This window comes from Anomalospiza imberbis, chromosome 15, assembly GCF_031753505.1.
Source record: "Anomalospiza imberbis isolate Cuckoo-Finch-1a 21T00152 chromosome 15, ASM3175350v1, whole genome shotgun sequence".
Taxonomy (NCBI): Eukaryota; Metazoa; Chordata; class Aves; order Passeriformes; family Viduidae; genus Anomalospiza; species Anomalospiza imberbis.
In genome coordinates this window covers 10435734-10458088 of record NC_089695.1, presented here as the reverse complement: position 1 = coordinate 10458088, position 22355 = coordinate 10435734, and the positions used below count along the sequence as shown (strand labels likewise).

At 39.7% G+C, this 22355-nt stretch overlaps 1 protein-coding gene across 2 annotated transcripts in view; it reads right to left on the bottom strand.

The window, feature by feature from the left end:
• SPOCK1 (SPARC (osteonectin), cwcv and kazal like domains proteoglycan 1) overlaps positions 1-22355 on the bottom strand; it is a 267690-nt gene that overhangs the window by 99201 nt on the left and 146134 nt on the right. For both annotated transcript variants that reach the window (XM_068205826.1, XM_068205827.1), the window contains one exon: positions 13328-13442. In XM_068205826.1, the coding sequence (XP_068061927.1) occupies positions 13328-13442 (115 nt within the window). The remainder of the gene's footprint in view (positions 1-13327; positions 13443-22355) is intronic.

The window sequence follows — 22355 nt, the reverse complement described above, 5'->3', positions numbered from 1 at the left end:
GTAAAGATTTACTTGCAGGACTGACATAACTTCAATACTTGACATATGTTCAGCAAGACCTCTAGAAAACTATTCTTTTCTATCAGAGCTGCTACTTGAAAAATTTACAGATTATTGATTCAGTCTAGGTCAGAACTGTGGCTGTAGTAGAAAACTCTTCTAATCCAAATCAAAACTGTTGTGACCATCCTTCCATGACCCCCTTAAAAAGTCAACTGCACAATCCTTTAGGTTTGAAGGACAAAAAAATACAGTGAGAATAATTGAGATTTCAATGAAATGCACAGCATGTTTCAGCCCTTGGATGTATTTTTCTTTTGGGAAAATTAACATAGTCTTGAAATTTGACACGGTTGTAAAAGAGCCTCTAGGTACAAAATTGTTCTTTACTTTAAAACTGCATGACATTGTATAGGAAAGTGTTCATTCAGATGTGTGAGATAACATAAGCCCTCACTATGGGGCAAAATAATTTCTTTTCAAAGTGAAGACCTAGAAAGGAGAAAAGCACAGTGACTGCCAGAGAATGTTTATTTCATGACAAGTTTTGCTGCTGGAGTTAAAGTAAAATGTAAGCAAAACACTGCAGTAATTAGAGTGATCAAATCACTAAGTGCTCACAAGATTTGTGAGCTTTTTCTCTTTCTGAATCCTGCAGGTGTAGTAGCACTCTGAAGCATCTGCTTTCCCTGGAAAATTATGCAGAGATACAATTATGGATATTGCCTATTCTTCATATGCACAGAAAACATGGTAAGTTGAAGTCTTACTTTTGGGAAAGTCTACTTTGCAATATTATTACTTATTAAAGATACTGTCCCAGGAAATGGAAAAGAAAGGAGAACAGGGATGTTTTTTCATAGTTGGCATTTATCAGAAACCAGTGAAGACCCAGGCAAAGGATTTCATCTTTCACAAATCATAATACACTGTGTTTAATAGATACCATTTTAGAAATAAAATATGAAAGCACCAATGCTGGATCACTTCCTAATAATGAAAAGAGGAGAAAAAAATAACTCTCAACACCTTTCCAGGAGCAATTCATACTCTATCTCCAGAGATAATATTGAAAGATAATGTTTTATTTTCTCTAGGTGCTAATGACAATTGAATACTTGAGTCAGTTGGAGCTCTCTATATGCTACTGACTCTCTTCACAAGCTTAGCATGAAATAAATTTGTCATTTCATGAAGATGGGAGGTGATGACAGCACCATTCTTGTTTGACTGACTTCTCAAAGGTGTGCTGGAAGTCGTGGGAGTGGATTTTATTTACAACAGTAGTAGAAACTCAGTAAATCCTGAGTGCCAGCTGAGTGCCACAACCATCAGGCTACTAGGTAAATTTGGCATAATTAATGAAGAGATCAAATCTCTTCTCCAATTAACACCAAAGGAAAGGAATAAAACCTCCAGACTTTCAGGGAAAGAGATGTCAAAGAAGTTCCAAAAGACTATTCTACCTGAGTGACAAGGCTTGAACCTCTCCTTTTCACATTCTACATTCAAGGTCTCTTTATCATCCTACTCACATTTGTGAGGTGACAGACTTTCTTGTCAAGAACTATTCTTTACATTGCTAGAAAATGTTTTGTTGAATTGACAGGAAAACCATTTTGTCAGAAGACTCCAGAACACATCTACTCAATGCTTAAAGCTGAAAGCTTGTTTTCATTTTGAGCTTATTTCTATTTCCACTTTCTCAAAATGTTCCAATGTTCAAAAAAATCTCAGCAGGGAGTTGAGTGCAAACTGAGCAAAAGTTACACAGATAATTCTACAAAGTTAACAGCTAATCCAAGAACAATACAATCCCCATAGTTTTAAGTACTTTATCTAATTGCAATGTTTGTTTTCATAGAGGTGGCAATTTTACACTGACTGCAGTAACTGTAGTGCAAGGTATCTTTTCTGTTTGTTTGTTTGTTTGACCATTAGTTGGAGTAGGAAATAACTCTATGGAATGTGCCAGAAATTTTGATTTTTTTTTTAATTGCAGTAACTGAACATTCTGTATTTACTTGTAATGTATCTTTTAGGATTTCATTGTGAAAGTAGAGAACATAAATGTAATAAGTGATAACAAAATGTAGACTTGATAATTCTCTCTTAACTAATTTGAAAACTTGTTAATCTTCCTGCCCCTGCTATTTCACAAAGATTTAATAACACAGATCTATAAAAATGTTTTGTGGTAATTATGCTCCATTAATGTAATGGAATCTATCATGACATATTTCCTATTTATTTATTTATTTTAGACAGCTCTATGCTGTAGCTGGTTAAGCAGCTTAGAATGAATATACAGATCAAAGACATCACAGAATAGTTTCAGTTGGAAGGCACCTGTAAAACATCATCAAGTCCAACCCCCTGCAATGAGCAGGAATGTTTTCCTTATGCCCATGATTTTTTTCTGCCCCACCTCTCAAGATGTAGAAGATGCTCATGGGAATTAAATTATCATATATTACAAGACTGCTTTAAACCTTGAGATAGAAGCAATATTCTTTCAAAAGTGCTAAGGTATTACTCTTTGTGCCTGAAATGTGAATGGCTCAGCATCACCTTTTTGTACATAATTTGGGAGTGGAACAGTGATACCTGAGCAAACACATTTAAAAAGCAAATTATTTGGGGTTGATTTCTAATCATGTTTAGTACTGCCTACATACAGAGCTTTGAACAGAATGTACTCTGGTGGCTCATGCCCATAAATAATCTCATCTGTGGTTCATTGGTTGAAGTAATCTGATACAAAATGACTAAATCGAAAATCTGTAGGTAGAACTCTTGATGAGCTCTGGCCGAGCATGAAGGAGGCAATCATAAGCTTGTTAATAAAAAGAGAATTATAGAAATTGAAATATTAAAGAAGCAGGAAGTAATAAATTAAAAGTTAATTTTGATAACATAACATGCACCAAATAAGAAAATGATTGATGGAAGAAGCTCCTTCTCATTGTTTTCATGTGCTATTTCTTTCAAAAGAGTACCATTAGATGGAACTGCATGGCTCTGAAAGGGATCAAACACCAAAGACTATCTTTTTCAATTTCATATTTTAGCTGACATTCACGTCTTTGTTGTTAATCTAGTTTGGAACTGGCAAACCTCTGTGGAAATATCTTCACAGTGTAAGTTTTTTGCAAACTTCAACTCAAAAATGAAAGCTTGTTGATGAATTCCTTAGGGTAGTCTTGGATATGGTTTCATCATTTTTCCTAGTGAAGTTTTGTGCCTGAAATGAAGGATGTTGAAGGAGATGTGAAATTTAGCAGAGCTCTGCTGGAAACCACTCTCAGCTTTGGAGGAGCCAAAGCTCCCCCCCAGCAGACCCTACACGTGGGTAGGAAGCTGTGAATACTCAAGGCAGGAGGTGTGGAAGAGTCTGACCCAGCTGATCAGAGTTTCAGCCTGCTGTTATTGGTGCCTTTCACTGCCAGGGAAAGGCTTCAGAAGCAATAATGGCAAATCTCAGCAGTGCAAAGGTAAAACAAAGAACTGTTTTGCAAACAACAAAGATCAGTTTTTAGTTGGTTTAAAAGATGTGTGTGTTGAGTCTGCATCACACAGAAGACACGCAGTTGGAAAAAGCAGCAAACTGGCCAGCATCAAATGAAATGCAAAATTTTTAAGGCCTAATTTGCAAATTTCTTACCAAGTATATTGTTCGTAATATTGATCACAATTGGAATGTATAATGCCATTTACCAAAAGGCAGCTTTTAAATGCTGCACGTGTAACATTTTTTCCAGTATAACAGGATGCTGGAAATTTAAGAAAACGTTTAATAAAATTCCTTTACTGTAAACATCAGTCCCAATGTTACAAAAGAATGGCTTTTATTAGCAGTAAAAAGACTTCCACTGAACACATTTATGTCCTGAGGCTTCTACAGCAAAAACCAGCAATAAATTTAGAATCTCCAGTAAACAGATTATTGTATAAACACAGAATAATTTTTGGTGCATTGGAGGTCATTTGGGAACATTAAATAGTAATTTACGACTGATTGGATTACTCAACAGATTTAAGATAGGGATAAAAACCAAAAATACAGGCACATATTAAATGTCATCACAAATTTGCTTCCAGCCATTCTATGGTTAAGATTTTTATAAAAAATACAAATAAGGTCAATCAGGAAATACATCCTTAACTTACTGGGCTGTGGAAAACCCAAAAAAATTGCAGATTCCAAGTCATGTGAGTATTATTGTAGTCCCAGAAGCAGTCAGACAACAGCTCAAGCAAAACTACATCCATGTGACCACCAGGGCCAGTGGTGAAATGTAGTGCTGCTGACAGGAATGCAGAGAGCTGTGGAACTGCCCCCCTGGACCCCACATCCTCCTATAACAACCTGCTTGTATTTTAAACACTGTGATGACAGTGAATGAAGATTGATTGAAAAAGCATTGAAAATCCAAGAATTATGAGGCTACTCCATATGCAAAGCCTAACAGCTTTCTGGAGAATGAGGATTCAGAGGCAGTGAATCCCTTCCAGTTTTATTCATTTGTTCACTATTCATTTGTTGGCAAATCTCGTGACATTTGCCAAGCAGATGACATTTATACCAATTACTCTTTTCATTTCTTGCTCACTTTAAAGTGAGCAAGAGAAGCTTTACAAACAACAAAAAAGCCAACATCCCTTATGCTATCAACAGCTCACAGTCCAAGTCAGGACCACAGAAATGCCATGGAGGAGGTGGCTGAACTTTTAACTCTGCCTTCTTCCAGATATCCCGAGGGAAACAGGAACTTTTGGATGCTAACTTAGCTTTGGATGGTGGCTCTTAAAAAGCTGATAAGAGCCATGCCAAGAGGTTTATATATGACCAATTCTGCAGTCTCCAAAAGAACCCGCTGAGACAGTAAAACCATTGAAGAATAAACATGATGTTGCCCTTATTTTACCTTTCATATATTTAAGTTTTCCTGCTGGCTGGTGTTTCCCATGAATCTGCTGCACAAACTTACATTCACACATTAACTTTCAGACATGCATTTGCCATCATTATACATTAGCTTACACATTAGTCAGAGCTCAGAGCTCTAAATACTGCATTTTACACAGAGTTTGTATGTAATGCTGAACTAGGTATGGCATTTATTTCAAACTCTCCCCTGGCCCCCTTTTTGTTATCATGTTAATAAAAATCTGTTTTACATTACAGAGAAAAGTAATTAGTGTGTGTTTCTATGAAGGATGAAACACACACAGGATGTTATGCAGGAGTGCTTAAAGCAGCAAACTGCACATGTATTTACAATACATATCAATTTAGAGATCACAAAGTGTCAAAGCCAGAGCTGTTCTCCAGAAAGCTCAGGTGAAAGCCCAGCTGGAATAAGGACTTCCAAGCTGCACACATTCCAACAGGGCTGATGGAAAAATCATCAGAGGTTTAAGGCAGGCATGGGTAGAACAGCCATTTAAATGAGGGGACTAATTTAAGAAATAAAGATTCAAATCTTAACATATTTTTTGATTACTCAGAGTCACTGCAAAATCAAAGTTCTAAAAATAATTTAAACAGCAAGAAGACAAAGTGATAATTTTGTGTTTCTTTCTTTACTGATCTCAGCAGCCAAACCCAATGATCTCTGCTACAAAGGAAAACTGAAACAGGCAAGAGGAATGTCTTTTTAAGAGAGCTTAATTTATTAGATTGAACATGTACTATGTTCATTCTAGTACTATGAACATTTGCCAAATCTAGCAAAACATTAGAAGGTCATTATTTCAAAATAAATACTGAGGAACAATTTAGGAAAACTCCAGAAGTTTTAGCTGGATTTGAATAAACTTAGGCTAGATATTAACAGGTTTCCAACAAGAAAGGTTTAGATGTTCAGGATTCATCCAAATGGAGTACAGAAGGCAAAAAACCTTATTATCTTTAAGACAGAACTTGATAGGCTTATGAAGAAGTTTATTTTACACTTTTGCAGAGGGATTAGACTTAATGACCCAAGAAGTCACTTCTAGTCCATTTTTATATACTGCTAAAAGCATACAACTAGAAATATTAAAAGCAGGAATATTACAAAGAGGTATTCAACCTCTTTAAATGCAAAAACTATTTATAAATGCTAATTAAAGTGCAGAAAAAAGGAAGTTATTTTCTCATTCTGTTCAATATAGAAATGCTCTGATGATGGCAAAGGTACCTAGAAGTATTCAGGTGGTTTCAGTGAGTGCTCAGAAACTGGTCTGAAAGGAGCAACGCAGCAGGAGATTGTCTCAATACCCACTGTGCTTCCTTTGAGCTGGCAGCAGCCGCAGGGGAAAGCAGAGCACAGTGAGGCAGGAGCTGCAGGGTAAAAGCCAGTGACCTCAGCAAGGAGATGTTCACCCAGCAGCCTGGTGCTTGGTGGCTCTGAGTAAAATACCCTGAATCCCCTGCTGACAGCAAGAACAACTTCATCTACTGGCATGGCCAGTGCAGACAGGGATGAGGACACATTCTAAAATCTGCTATAAGTGAGCTGTGCATTACCATATATTTCAAAACTTACTCATGTCCAGGAAGAGCCCACCACCTTGCACTACTCTAATGAGGTGTAAAGCTGCTGGAGCATGAGCCAGTTCTGTGGAGAGACAAGCAGAATGGCTAACAGGCCTTGGGATGCAGAAAGTCCAGGCTATTGGTGACAATCTTGTGCAATTCCCATGGGAGATGTCTGTGCTCTGCCTGACCATGGTTTTTCATGTGTACATTTTTCTGCAGAAGTTTGGAAATTTATGGTAATACCAAAATGCCTGCTGTAAAATTTGAGCTCTTTTTGCTTTGAGTCAGTAATCCAGTATGAATTTAAAGATGACTGCAGTCATCTTGGACTTAAAGTCAAGGAAGGATATTTTGTAAGTTTGTGAATTGTTCAAGGGTCTTTTACTGCTGAGTTTTCAAATACACAAAGTCAACGGCATCCTTAGAGCTTGGGAAAGCCAGAAAACAGCCTAAAAGGAGCATGAATTCTCATCTGTTGAGAGGACAGACCATAGCCAGCTTCCTCCAGAAAGTAATCAGCTGGAGGGTTTTTGTGCAGAAACCCCTAGCACCAAGTAGGTCACTCAAGGCTCGGAACAGAGAGAGCTCCTATCAACGTGTGGGATGAAAGCCAGTCCCTCCACAGCCTCTCCACATGGTCTCTTCAGTTAAAAGCAATTTAATGTAGGCAGAGCCGAAACTGAGAAATGGACCACTTTGAGGGGGAGACCTACAGTTTACAAATGACCCCGCTCAGTAGAGTAATATCTGCTTTTAACACCAGCGAGTGCCGTTCCAATATTCAAGCATCCTTGGACTGAATCCCAGGCAGTTACTGATGGAGACTCTCTAGGAGGAAAAGCTATTAACCTTTGGGAGTTCATGCTTAGATCATTATTTTCATAATCAAAATTTTAGAAATAACTGTAATGGGGAATAAAGGATAGTGCCAGACTCTTGTGCTGTTCTCTCTTAATAGTCAGTGGTCCCCTTGAGCACTTATAGATTGATGGCACATCACACCATGTGCTCTCTATCTTATTAAAAGGCAATTTGGACTCTGTAACAAAACAAACATTCCTTATTTCCATGTGTCTGTTACTTGCCTGTTGCAACATCCCAAGCTTTTGTGCTGTAGTGGAGGTGCCTTTGTTGTCAGGCAATCTGGAGATGAAATACTTTTAAAAGCTTTCAAGTTCCCTCCAAGGACTTGCACACATCACTTGCACACCCCTTGCACATCACATTATCTACTGCACTTTGCTGTGACCTCAAAGGCCCCTCTCTCCTTGATTTTCCAGCTTCTCTTTTCTCTTTCTGGACAAACAGCATGAGCACAGTTAAACTGTGCAATGTACTGTGAGGGATTGGATATTAGTAAGAATAACAGTCTTTACAAAGTAATGCACTGGAGTTAACAACTTACAAAAAAATACCCCAAACAACAAACATTTACTCAATCCTGTTGGTGTCTAGAAATTCCTTTCACTGAGGATTAAAGTAACACTCCGAGATTCTATCAGAGCCACCCCTGCAAATAATAAGCCTAAATTCTGGCAATTTCCCCAACACAATAGCTTTGTTTGTAAGAAACTTAATGCAATCTATTTGGTCTTGTGATTGCGTGCTTAATCAAATATTTCAATGCTCTTTCTTCTGAAGCAAACATCTATGCCAGCAGATTAATCAATACCCAGCACTAGAGGTAGATAAAAAGTTTTTCATAAAAACATTCATTTTCTTTTCTTTTTTTTTTCCCTAGGAAAAGTCAGATTTAGAGAGCTCAAATCAGTTTGCAGATATGTGTAAATTTTGTTGTATAGTTACTTGGGAAAAAATCCAACCTATTTGAAATGGCTTTCTTTTATAATAAAACAATGGTCAAAAGATTTTGACTCTGAACTGTGCAGTTTTCTTCCCTTAATTCTGAAAACATTAATCAGCAAAATAATTAATTAGATGCTCATAAACAAATCTACAGTAAAAATTAACTCATAACTGTGAATTCATCCCAGAATTCACCAAGACCACTGGAGATGCAGAAAATAATGATGATATTTATGAGGTTTAGGATGGGTATCAGGAGAAGTTTGGGCACTAGCAGAGGCTCCCCAGGGAAATGGTCACAGCATCAAGCCTAACAGAGTTCAAGGAGTATTTTGACAATTCTCTCAGGTACATGGTGGGATTGTTGGGGTGTCCTGTGCAGGGCTGGGAATTGGACTCAATGTTCTTGATGAGTCCCTTCCAACTCAGCATATTCTGTGATTCTGTGAGTCATGTAAAGTACCCTTTGGGCTATGCTTTTTCCCCCCTGAATTCCACATAATACATAAATGAACAACAATTATTTTCTGAATCAGTGTTAAAAGGAACAAGAGAATAGAAAAGAGCTATGAACACAGCAAGGTTAACTGGGGAACCAACTGATGGCATTAGTTGATCCAAAGATAATTAATCATCGCCCAAGTTTGGTTCTCCTATGGATTTCTCACCTACTGAGGCTTTGATAAAAATTACCACATAAATCAGGGAGAATTAAATGAGCTTAGGACCAAGCCCTCCATGACATCAGTCAGGGCACTGGGAATGTGGGAGCAGGGTTTTCAGCACAGGAAGCTGTGCTCACCAGGGGAGCCCTTGGTGTTGTGCCAACCCCTCATCAGCATTTAGCAGTGAGCCAAACAAGAAAAAGCACAAGTCAGAGAGAACAGTAAAACAGGGTTGGGTTTACAGAGCCTATTTTAGCACCTTTTAAAAGGTGATTGTTGATGTAATCATAGACATTGAGGAATAGCACTGTTTCAAATCCTTGCTTATGTGCACAACTTTTCAGTAAATCCCCAAAAGTGCATTTGCTGTGGTCAGAGATTTTTTCTGTAATGCTCCCAGCAGTTCTCCAAAGCAGGTGGGTCACTGATGTCCTGGCAGTGATTGCTCTGCCTCCCCCTTTTGGATACAATTTAAAGCACTCACTGGCAAACCACAGCAATGTTTCAAAAATGCTCTATTTCACATATGGGGATGTTTTACTTGACTTGTTTTGAACAGGGTCCTTCCTAAGTAGAAATGGTGTATCAGCTGCAGGATTTGTAAAGAAAGAGAGGGAGATTTGTCTGCTCCTTGTGGGTAAGTGTAGTTGCCAACACTGCCACGCTGGTCAGAGCGAGGTTTTGACGTGCAATTTAGAAGAACAGATGTTTTATCTGGGAACTTGTCCAGATCTTTAAAAAAAAAAAAACTGAGAAACTCAGAAATAGACTCCTTTGTCAGCAGCATTATCCTTAAAAGTCCTGGAGAAATAGTGAGTAAATAGCTGGATTTCTAAGACACAGCAGAGAAGCAGAGAAGATGTGTGATTATCTTCGTGAGTGACTCACATTGCAGTGATGAACTAATTGGTCCTTGCTGGTCAAATGGACTGAACAAAGATGTAAACCCTGGACATGTTAATATGGCCATTATTTTCACATCAATCCTCTCTTCTCATTCTGTTCTTTTGAAAAGAGCCCAAGAGTGACATCTTTCCTTTCCATCCACTGCACTATCAGCACCAGCAGACACAAATGGCTTAAAGTATTATGGGACTGAGAATGCATGAGACAACTTTGAGAGACATTATCTACTGCACTTCATGCAAAACGGAACTAATAAAGAGTTTTCCTCATAGATGTCCAAATTGAAAGCGGTTTTAATCCACCCAAAAGATTTCATAAGACTCTATCACTAGTACAAGGACTATTAAGCATGTAAGAAGGTACCTCCAAATTTATCTTTTTCACACACTTCAATTACAACTCAGTCTTGCCTTTTCTCTAAATGTATTGTAAATGCCTTAGAGGATGTTCTGACAAAACTCTATTATCTGTCTGAAATACCTCTCAGACATCTTCTGCCTTAACTTCTGAAGTACTAACAGCTTACTAGAAAAATTAGTTGGTTAATGCCCATGGAGAAAGAGAAAAAAAGGAATAAACTACCCAGTGGTTTTCCCCTATTATTGTCTGGGTTCTTCCATCTTTCTGCTAGTGATAGGCTCTTCCAAGAATATACATACAAATAAAACACAAACAATTAACATGAATAAATATACCAACAGGAATCCAAATGATGCTATTTTGCAAAGTTCCCTTTGGGCTATGCCCTTTTCCCTGAATTGTACATAATAACCAAATGAAAACCAATTATTTTCAAAATCAGTAAGAAAAGGAACAAGAGACTGAAAAAAAATCTACAAACACAGCAAGGTTAATTGGGGAACCAACTGATTTTATCAGTAGATCCAAAGGGCAGAGGGCTGGAATTAGATGATCTTTAAGGTCTCTTCCAACACAAACCATTCCATGATTCAAGACCCAGGGCTGCTCATGAGGTGACTGTGGAGGGGAAGAGGAGCAGAGAAGGAGGAGGTTGCAGATGCTGCACAGGAGAGGCCAGACTGCCCCTGGGGCAGGGTCTGAGTAGCTTAAATAACACATTTCCATGCAACTCAATTTTCTACACTGCTACTGAGCTCCTGCAGTGGTTTAAAAAGCAGGCATTCCAGCAGAAAGGAAATGAAATGGGAATGGCATCGTGCTGGCACTGGTGATTTCAGAGTTTGCAGCACACTATACCTGGAAAACCACAGCTCTCCAGCCAGGCAGGCACTGGGGGACACAAACCAGCACAGCTCTGTCTGGGAGGCTCAGCAATAACAAAGGTGTTGCTCTCGATTACTTTTTGCTGAGCCAGCATCCTGTGTAAAGCCACTGCAGCAAGTTGATAATGATGCATGAAATGGAAAATCCTCCTGAGCACACCCAAAAGCACTGTGGATGTGCAAAACAATCACAACAGCACCGTGTTATTTGGTAATTGTTACTACATGTGCCCACACTAATAGATGCAGATTTTCACTGGTCTTACATAGGTGCAACTCCACCCCTTTAAATGTGTTTACTCCTGATTAGCACAGCATTTAATATGACTGGAGTCAGATGTACAGCAATATTCAGCTCAAGCACAGAAAAAACCCAGAATGCTGTGGGACTGAAGATGAAAACCTTCAGGGGGTGTCACTCCACTGATTCAAATCAACAGAAAATTTGCCCTGGTTACTTCCCTCCCTGACCTGCGTACCCTCTGAGGCCAGGGGAGCTGGGTACCTGGAGAATAAAACCACTGGAGGGTTATATATGCCACTGTCACATATCAGGAGCGGTTCTTTCAGCATTGCAAAACTTGCTGGAAATTGTTTGGAGAATTTTCAAAGTAAGTTTTCAATGCTTTTCAATTCATCTCCATAGCCACAGTGCTACTCAAAGGTTTGCTGAAACAGCTGCAGGCAGTGGAGGAATCATAGAGAGATCACATGAAACACAGCCTGCTTTCTGCAAAGAAAGGATATTCAGTTCCTCTGCACCATTCCTCTGAACATTTTGACTACTTTGGAGATGTTAAATACTGGAAATAGCTCAGAAAGCATTTGGCTCATCTATGTCTATGTATCACAAGGACTACTGTCTAATGCAAGGATTTAAACCAGGTTTCAATCCATCCTCACTAGGAAAGATAAGCTACATAATGCCAAAAATATCATCAGTGTAAGCACTGCACATAGCAGGCTCCTAACTTCCTCCCAGGGATCATTCCATACTGAACACATGGCCTCATGCACATTACACCATTAACTTTGTATTATCAATCAAAGACAAATTTTTCTTACAGGGTTAGCTTCCTCAACCAGGTGACAGTGAGATAAGATGAGATGTAGTACATGGGAATCAGATCATCTTGAATTTAGTTTGGCTTAAACAGTTGCTGAACGACAATATTGGCTGACAACAACATTTGGGGACCTGAGCTGTGTTACAGGCAAATATTTTCTTCCATACTAAACAGAGAGAAACTGAAGAACAATCCCTAGATTTATCACTCAAACATAATGAAAGCCAAACAATGTATTCTCCTTAAAGTGCAGACCAAGCATTCAGAGTTGCAATACACAATTTATTCTGCTATATACCTGCTGGCAAGTGGAGGAGCTGATTCCTCCAGTTTAATTCTGGATTTTGCCTCATGCTCTGGAGATACTCAACTCTGGTTTCCCTACTGCTTCTACTAATTCTCCTTCCAAAATAGGGCAAAATTAGCTTTTTTTTCTTCAACATTTGTTTATAAGTGCCTCAATTCTTGGTTGTAACATATCTCAACCCATGACCAGTAGGCTTTTCTTCTAGTTGTAGCTTCTCACTGTGAAGTTCTGTGGTCTAATTTGAACATCCTGGCCTTGTAACATATCAGCTAGTTAATTTGCTCTTAACTCAGTCATTCAGCAATCTGATCTGGAGATTTCTCTAGTTATGAGACTTCTCAAGGAGTCGCTCTACAAAATTCCACCAACACTTTTCAGCTCTTTAGCAAATTTAAGAAGACGTTTGATATATTTTTTTAAAAAAATCTTTATTAATCTCCTGTTAATTACTTATAATTAAGTTACCAGAACTGTAGATATTTCTGGCACAGTGTTTTCATATTTCATGCTTTCAGTTTTTAAAATATGCATAATTACTGCTCTCTGGGGGGAGAGAAATGGGAGAGAATTCTGCAATCCACACCACAGGATGCAGCATGTTCTGGGTCATCTTTTTTAAATAGCCTCAGTTATAAATATAAAACGTGTCTTTTTTTTTTTTTTAAACCAAAGTAAAAATTTAAAAGAATGTTGTAAAATTATGGGGTTTTTAATGTTAATTTTGGGGTTTTCTCACTTGAGGCATTCTCCCACACTGGATGCCTGTGGCAGACACAGGAGCCTCGAGCAAGGGGAAGTTTCCTCACCTGTGCACCAGCTGCTTGCGGCTCACGCAGATCGCGGTCTCGTAGTCGTGGGTGACACACACTTTGTGTGGGCTGCACTTCACCTTCAGGCAGGGATCTTTGGATGGATCAAGGGCTATAAGAAATGAAACATATTAAAAAAACAAAGTGAGAAATGCATGCAGAGGTCTCTCCTGGCAGGCAGATGACAAGTGGTTTGAACGAGCACTCCCACACGTGAGTGAACAGATACTTTGGTATTTCATAGTGTGTGCTGCTGTGTTCAGACTGCATGGGAAGTGGAGAAGTTTACACAGAAAGACAGATGGAGAGCTTAAAGACTGATACTGAACAGTGATCTAACTGGTGTTCACATTAATATTAGACATGAGACTTTGGGATGAAGTTCTGGTTTAACAATCTATATTACGCTGTTTATTTCACAGAAAAGTTATCTTCAGATAAAATGTACTCAAATAACAAAATGACCTGTATTTTAGAAGCTAACTAATAACTGATACAATGTAGAGTACTAATAAACTTAATTTCACAGCCACTGTGAAACAGGCATAATACTTCTAGAGATTATTTTTAATTTTTACAGCTAAGCATCCCCTGTATTTAAAATGCTTGAGTAGAAGAGCTACAACAAAATAATCCTGGCTTTCATACAACAACCTGCACCACCAGCAGTGCTGTCAGAGTTGGGATTAGACAGCATGATGCCTTGCCATCTCAGAGCAAACATGTCCAGGCTCTTGTACATTTGAAAGGTATCTGTCTAAAATCATTCTTTTACAAAAGAAGGTTTCTAAAAATCAGCAATAGGACATTTTCTGCCAAAATGAATCACAAGTATTCAAAATATGGTTATGTGAACATGTCAGAAGGAAAGTCACTGCCATACCAGTCACACAGAGAAATTTCACTTTTGTTTGAGAAGTAATTTTTAGAGAAGCTCTTTTTGGACATTCTGTTGCCATGGATTTGACTTCTGTTCCTCTTCAATGTCTTTAAATCCCATTTTCCCTCTCCCATATCTCCTCATATCTTGGTCCGTTCTTGGAAATGGGCAACTCTTGGTTTCATTTTGGGGATGGTATGAAGCTCCCACTTGCCTTTTATGATAACCATTTCCCATTTCTAGTGAATAATCAGAGAAACTTTCAAAGGAGAATATTTGAAGTAGAAGTTGTTTCAGTTTGCTATGTACCAGATTTCTCTGAGAGCAAATATATTTCCAACAAGCAGAGGATTCTTCTGTTTTCCTTCGGGTCTGAAGTGCTGCAGCTGTTCTTTGCTGGGTTAAACAGCCACAGCTACAAGCTCCTGCCACATTAAAACCCATTTCACATTTGTGATGGGCAATTAAGCTTCACTAGTGCATATGTATTTACTGGAATGCCTTTGGTGCAAGACAGGGGGAAATCGTAAAAATAAAGTAAAAGCTTTTTCTTTTAAACCATTAAAACTGATAGAAGAGGTGAAGTGAACAAGGAAGGAGAAAAGACCATCTGTTTCCTACACCATAAACAATAAGGCAGCAACATTCAGTGTGTTGCCATTAGGAAAATACATAGGCAGTGTTTGAGGAGACAAGAGTCTGTCCCACTGGAAAGACCAAAGGCTGTCAAGGCTCTTCAGGGATGTTTTGCTGCTGCCTTTTGGTGTCTTTTTTAAGCCAGACAGATGAGAAGTATCCGATTCCCTGCCCTTTACATTCCCAGAACACAAACAGTGAGAGACACCTTCTTAATCCTCTTACTTCACTCTCACTGGAGACCGAGTTAAGGACTGAGGCAGATCTTTGACAGGGATTTAAATGGCAAGCCACAGTTTCCTGAGCTGGCTGTCTACCTGGATATTCTTAAACTGCAAACCAGTGAAACACCTTCCTTCTGCAAAGCTTTTAATGAGTGAGCACCACTTGGAGTGTGCAGGGTCACCACATCATCGTTTCAGTGGCTGAGGTAGTTCAAAGGTCATATCCACACACAAATTTAATGACCAGAACATTTGCTCACTTGCAGCTGGCCTTGCTCTGTTGCTGGAGCCCATGCACGTTGTTTGCTTCTGCTGGTGACACATCCTTGATGCAAAATGCTGCATCAACAAAAATCACTGAGCAAACTGGCTGGGAGCCCAGGGCTAAGAGCTGCCAGGAGCACTGGGCTGGTGAGCACAGCCCGGTCTGCTCAGTGTTCTATCAGCCAAAACCTGAGGAGTGGGGATGTAGCTTAGCCTGGAAAGTCAATACTAGTTTGGCATGAATAAGGAGCAAAATTTAGGCCCACATGGTCTATGAGACATCATGCACAGCTACAATACTTAGCATTTTTTCACAGTAAAATTTACTCTAATTGGTGAATCCATTCCAGGAGCTATTTAGGTCTTCTAAGGCAATAAAAATGTATGCAGTTCTGAAATAGCATCACACTGTACATTACTGGTAAAAGGAACACAACTTTCAATATTTTGCAATTTAAAAATTGTCTATCCTAAAAGAAAAAAAAAAACACTGTTGAATAATCATCAGGAAGGAAAGCAATGGGAAAAGATGTGGTTGGAAATCCTAGCCACCATTTCCTTACAAATCAGGCCTCAACTTTCTTTACATTGGTGACTTGCTTCTAAAATCTGAGAACAATAATAATGTTGACAATAAATCCTCCTGATTTCACCAAATATTGAGAACTCTATAATTTCATGATCACTGTGCCCCAAGCAGCCTCCAACCACCACATCTCCCACCAGCCCATCTCTATTTGCAAACAACAGATCTAATACAGTCCCTCACTGGGGACTGGTGGGCTGATGGGCTCACCCACCAGCTGCGACTAAAATTTGTCCTCCACACACTCTAAAAACTTCCTGGACTGCCTCTTTCCTGCTGTATTAAGTTCCCAACAGATGTCTGGTTAAAGCCACCTACAAGAACAAGTTCAGGTGATGCTGAAACATTCTCCAGCTGCTTGTAGAATAAGTTGTTCACCTCTTCATCCTGGTTGGGTGGATGATAACAGACTCCCTGTAGGATGTCAGCCTTGTTGGCTTTCCCCTCAGTTCTCACCCTCAGGCATTTAACCCCATCATCATTAGTTTCAATACCCACGGCATCAAAAGCTTCCCCAATATAAAGGGCCAGTGGTAGAAAACCTCATGAAAATCCTTAAATGGAACACGTAATAGAAGCATCATTTATTATTAAATACAAACAGTCCTTACACACAGTTCAAAACAGAAGTTTATTAAATACAAGCCAATGTGTGGACTTTGTCAGAAGACAGCAAAAACCCCATGATGTGGATTGTTATTTCTGGAGATTTTTTTTCCCACTTATGCAGAATGCATGATCCATATGAACATAAAAGTTCAAACCAGGGATTTATATGTTTGCAAAGTTCCTAAACATGTTAAATGCATTTGGAAGGTTGTTCTACTGCTGAGCAACACAAGCCCTAAGGAGAGCTTGTAATAAGAAACAATTTCTGAAATATGCTAATCAAAGATCATGCTTTGTTAATCAGATTTCTACATGACTAAGAGCAGATGCTCATCACTGGAAGAAGAACACACCCTTGGGAATAAGATGAAAAATAACAACCATATTTGTCATTACAGTGTTTTTTGTCCTAAAGCAATGAGTATGAACTCTTTGAAAATGAAGAGCTAAAAGTACAAATAAATAAATAAAGTGACAAGAAGATGTTACTTTATCAGCTTGAAAGGAGAACTATAGCCATCCCTTCTCTATGTCAGGGAGTCTGCACTCAGCTCTGGCTGCACAGTAATAACAAAAATACCTTAAGCCTGGCTTGGAGATGTGAACATGTTCCTACTTCTTCTTTAGGCTGAGTCTGAAGGTGAAACTGATATGATTAATTAATCTCATTTTTGAGTGGCTGAGCAGTCATTCAACATTTATATAGGGAGGTATGTGTCCAGTCAGTACTGGACAAAAATTCTTTGATGAAAACCCACTTCAGCCATAGTCCCTATAATTTTTTGAACCCAGGCTCCATGGTTTCCTGTTCTGAAAATTTCCCATCGATACTGGGTCTCCAAATAAAGGATCCATCCCAGGAGGCAGCTATCTGAAATACAGTACTGGACATCTCAGTATAATCATGTTCAGAAGATTTTTTTCTTGAAAAAAATATAGGAAATTAGAAAAATTTCATCTTGAGTCATGAATCTCACTCTCACTTCACACCCACAGGTTGCTCACATTTGCTTTCTGGGAAGTTGTCCTAGTACTCAGAGCTGAGAAGTCTCTTCCCAGATTGACAGTGCAAGGAGAGAAGTATATAAAGGTGCAGAATTCTTGTCCTTTAACCTTTTCTTAAAATGATAAATCTTCTCTGGTAATCTCAGAGAGAGACCAAAATAATTGGAAGATGATAAACACCAGGGATTGCAGAATTGCATCATTCTCCTAAAAACCTCCTAATGATGTGGTGACATTGCTTTCCAGTACCAAAAGGTCTACAAACACCAACTGCATCCCAAATCTCTTTCTGTCCCAGCTCCACACAGCAGACCAGAGAACTTTCCCTTATGGACTTTCACCCCCTACCTTGCATCGTTCATCAGACCTGTGGATTTGCAATATACATCAGCATTGGACAAAGACCTACCAACAGTGTTTGAAACACTTTTCTTTTACATTTCACATTTTTATTTATTACCACAATAAAAAAAGACTTATGACTTGCAGGAAAATCTTAGTTCAGTCAATGCAGTACAGGGGAAGTTGCTCTGTAAGGATGTCGTTCCATATGTTGTGCCAGTGGGTCACCGTGTTAATCACAACAGAGCCAATTTCCTTTTCACACATTTGACTTTAAAAGGGTGATAACAAATAAATATTTTCCGTGTCTCACAGCAATGGATGTGTAATCCTGCAGAAACTGTACAACTAGTTCACAACAAGATTTATGAGCTTGATTCTGTTTTTATGACCATTCCTTAGGGGGAAGAGAGTATTTTCAAAATGTAGCTGTTTAGTGAAGCTGAAATGAACTGCATGATCAAAAAGAGATGGTGTTATGTAAATATTGAGGCGGTTTGTATTTAAAATTGCCTGCCAATAAATACTATGATCACTCAATGACAAAATACTCCAGCAATTTGCAATGTCAAGAGCAGTTGCTTTTATGCAATCCCCTTGGAACTGTTGTGACTATACAAGAAAAGAACATCTGCTGGACAGTATGATGAAATGGAAAATGAGACCTGCTGTCTTCAATGCAGAGATCCTAGTGTGTATTTTAGTATGAAAGAGATCGATAATAAAACTAAGTCACTTAATGATGCATTACATGATATGTGTGTATTTCAGTATCATTATTGTTACCTGATTCCAGCTATACTTCACAAGCAGGCAGAAGGAAGGAAAGCACAGCTCCTGGCTGTAAGGACCAGGAAATGGGCAGGGAAGACAAAGGCAGGAATGGGAAAGCTGTGAATGAACAGGTCTGGGCAGGCAGAAGACAGAAGGCTCTGACTCTTCCTCCCCTCTCAGCATGAAGCTCAAATGGCATCTAATGTCAACCTGCAGATCTAGGAGGGAAGGTTTCAAGTCACGGGTCGAGTGTCCACTTCCAGCAGTGAGGACCAAAGAGAAAGTGACTGAGGCAGCTGAGTAGTGCCTTGGAGGAATTTTACTCTATGCTTCCATGAAAACCATCATAGAGCAAATGTGAGGGAGCCATATAGCCAGCTGAAACACGTTAATAAAATTTCCTACACGCTGCTCTTGATTTTTGCAAGGGAAAGGACATGTTTCCAACAAATGCTGGCTAAGACCAGCTTTTGCTTTAACATTTTGGTTATTTGAAATACACCACAGCCTTCCCATCAGAGTCAGAGCTTCATCAGCTTTATGATGAATTTATGCTATTTTTTCTAAGGTGAACATGGTAATACATATTAACTTGAAGAGCACTTCTCTGGGAAGGCATGGCAAGTTTCCAGTGCTGTAGTGGTAAACTTGGAACCAATCCATGTGCTGGGGTTAGACTGTCACTGGGGCTCCATCCAGGTGCAATGGGACTACTCCAATCCCCCTGAATGAACAAGATGCCCCAGGAAGCCCTCGATGGAATTTCAGGCTTTTCTAGCCATTCAGAAGACTTTGCTCTTTGCTGGAGCCAAGTGTAACATTTATTCTCAGAGTTGATACTGTTAATAATTCTGGTCTTACAAAGTGTTATTTAACAACAGATTACAAGACCCACCCACCATATAAATGTAAATAACACCAGTGGTTTTATTCTACTTTTGCAAATCTTGGGATAAATCATTCAGCTTCATTAGGGAGAAAATTTGTGTTAGCCCACCCCCAAGTTTAGGAGAGACCACATCCTCCAACCACCAGTTCTGATATTTGTCTCTCTCCCTCCTCAGAGCAGTTTGGATACAGAAATCAATTCAGCTGAAAATTAATTGCTGAATGTTTCAAACACATATGTGAATTATTTTCAATAAATGGAATTTCCCAAGGCAGTTAGGCAATAACATCTCAAACTTTCAACATTTGCTCCATCCCTGTGTAGTATTTTTGTACTGCGTTGTTTTGGAGCACTCTAACATCTGAGTGGCTGAAGATGCTGATACAGTGCACAGAAACATCTATTTTAATTTTTACAGACACTTTAAAAATCGCTTTTTATAACTGACATATAATTGCTTTTGACATTGCTGAGGGCCATCCAAGGCAGAAGATGCTTCAAAGGACTCTGCAGATTTCCTTTCTGAAGAAAGGGATAAGAACACTTGGTATTTAAATTAAATTTTCTGACGAATATACAGAAATCCAATGCACTGGAAAAAAAAAGCGAAGAAAAGAGAAATAGGACAGGACTGGAAGTGAGGAAATGTGCTTCCACTGGTGGGTGTGATAATCAATCACAATCCTCAGTGCAGGTGCCCTTTTCACAAAACAACCCTCCTGCCCTCAAGGCAAAGATTTCCCCAACATGTAAGGATGGCTCACTCCCATCAGTGCAATGGAGTACAGCCAGGATGTTCCCTCAGCTCCAGGCAATTCCACTGTGGGGTAATTTGTTCTTGCACGTGTACCCAAGGGTGTGTTTCTGCATATCTCACTGAGCTGAAGGCAAAACAGACTTAAAAAAGGCCCCTGACAGAAACATATTGGTCAGATGTTACATTCAACTATTAATTCCAGGAAGCAGTGGGGTATAAAAATCACCCCATTCTCTGGGACTCAGAGGGCTTTGGCAGATGTTTAATGACAGCAGCTCTACAGCTTCTGGTTTAGAGTCCCCAAAAATCCCCAGGTGGTCTAGCTTCAAACTTCCTGGGATGGAAGTGAGAGCTTCAAAACACTGCTCTAATCTTCAGCTGGTGGAACGGGAGGAAATGCTGAGCCCTCTGTGTCTGCCTTGCAGGGAGGGCCCAGTTCTGCAGCATGTGCTGTGAGAGATCCTCAGGAGAGGAGCAGAGCTGAACGTGACCTTTTCCTTCCACTGCTCAGCTCTGCAGCCTCTCACCAACACAGGGAGGACACAGCCTCTGTCCCCAGGCTCTCCAGGGATCTCCAGCACTCCGGCCTTTCCCTGCCCTGCGCCAGCAGAGAGAGAGCCATCATGAGAGCCATTGGGAGAGCCATGGGGACAGCCATTGGGAGAGCCATGGGGACAGCCATTGGGAGAGACATCGAAGAGCCACTGGGAGAGCCATTGGGAGAGCCATCGAGGAGCCATTGGGAGAGCCATTGGGAGAGCCATCGAGGAGCCATTGGGAGAGCCATGGGGACAGCCATTGAGGAGCCATTGGGGAGCCATTGGGAGAGCCATTGGGAGAGCCATCGAGGAGCCATTGGGAGAGCCATGGGGACAGCCATTGAGGAGCCATTGGGGAGCCATTGGGAGAGCCATTGGGAGAGCCATCGAGGAGCCATTGGGAGAGCCATCGAGGAGCACCATTGGGAGAGCCATCGAGGAGCCATTGGGAGAGCCGTTGGGACAGCGATTGGGAGAGCCACTGGGAGAGTCATTGGGAGAGCCTTTGGGAGAGCCATTGGGACAGCCATCAGGAGAGCCATTGGGACAGCCATCAGGAGAGCCATTGGGACAGCCATTGGAAGAGCCATTGCTGACCTGGTGCCCCTGGGTGCTCCAAGCCCTGCCAGCCCTCATCTGGAATGGAACACACTCCCTTGGATTTTCACCTTCAATTTCCTGGCAAATCGGTGTGAAGAAAAGAAAGAGACAGACTGGGAGCTCTGCACCGGTAGATCGGGCTGGCTGGTAAAACCTTGCCAAAGGATTCTAAGTCAGATTTCAGTTTTTTAAGAGGCTGAGGCTGTGTTTTGCATATCTGTCATTGAACTGGGTCCTGTGACACCACCTGATCCCCTTAAACCTCCAGATCCCAGTGCCAGAACTCTGTTTCTTTCCAAAAGCCTGAAAGATTTTATTCTCTTCGCTGCTAGGAAAATATTGAAAATAAAAACTAGAAAGGTTTAATAATGTCAAAGCCATACAAAAGACTCTATATCATCATAAATAAATTAAGGAGAAAGTATATTTAATTTAACTTTGAGATTTCAGAATGCTTGGACTTAACAATCCTATGGTAAGTTTGAAATGCTGGATATAATTTCTCCTGTGAACTGACTTAGATTATTTCTGCTTTCTGTTACACTGGAGTGAATTATAATTTATTTAGTAGGATTTCATTTAATACAAATTATTTTACTCCAAGGCCAATGAAAACAAACCAGGTTATACCTTCTTCAGGAAATAATATTTGAAATTATTCATGCATAATTAAAGATACACCACTCCCATTTCAGATTAATACAAATATATATTTTAACGTGCACGGGAGAGAATTTGCATTGCATGCTGTGAAACACTTCTGTAATACCCCCGAAGTTGTTGGAATTTATACTTCAACTGAACTAGTAATATAATAGGTAGAAAACTGTTATGATTTAATTCAGATAGCTAAGTCATAAGATACTGAACCCTTTTCCAACTCTAATTAAAAGCTATAATGAAGTTTAATACTGTGAACT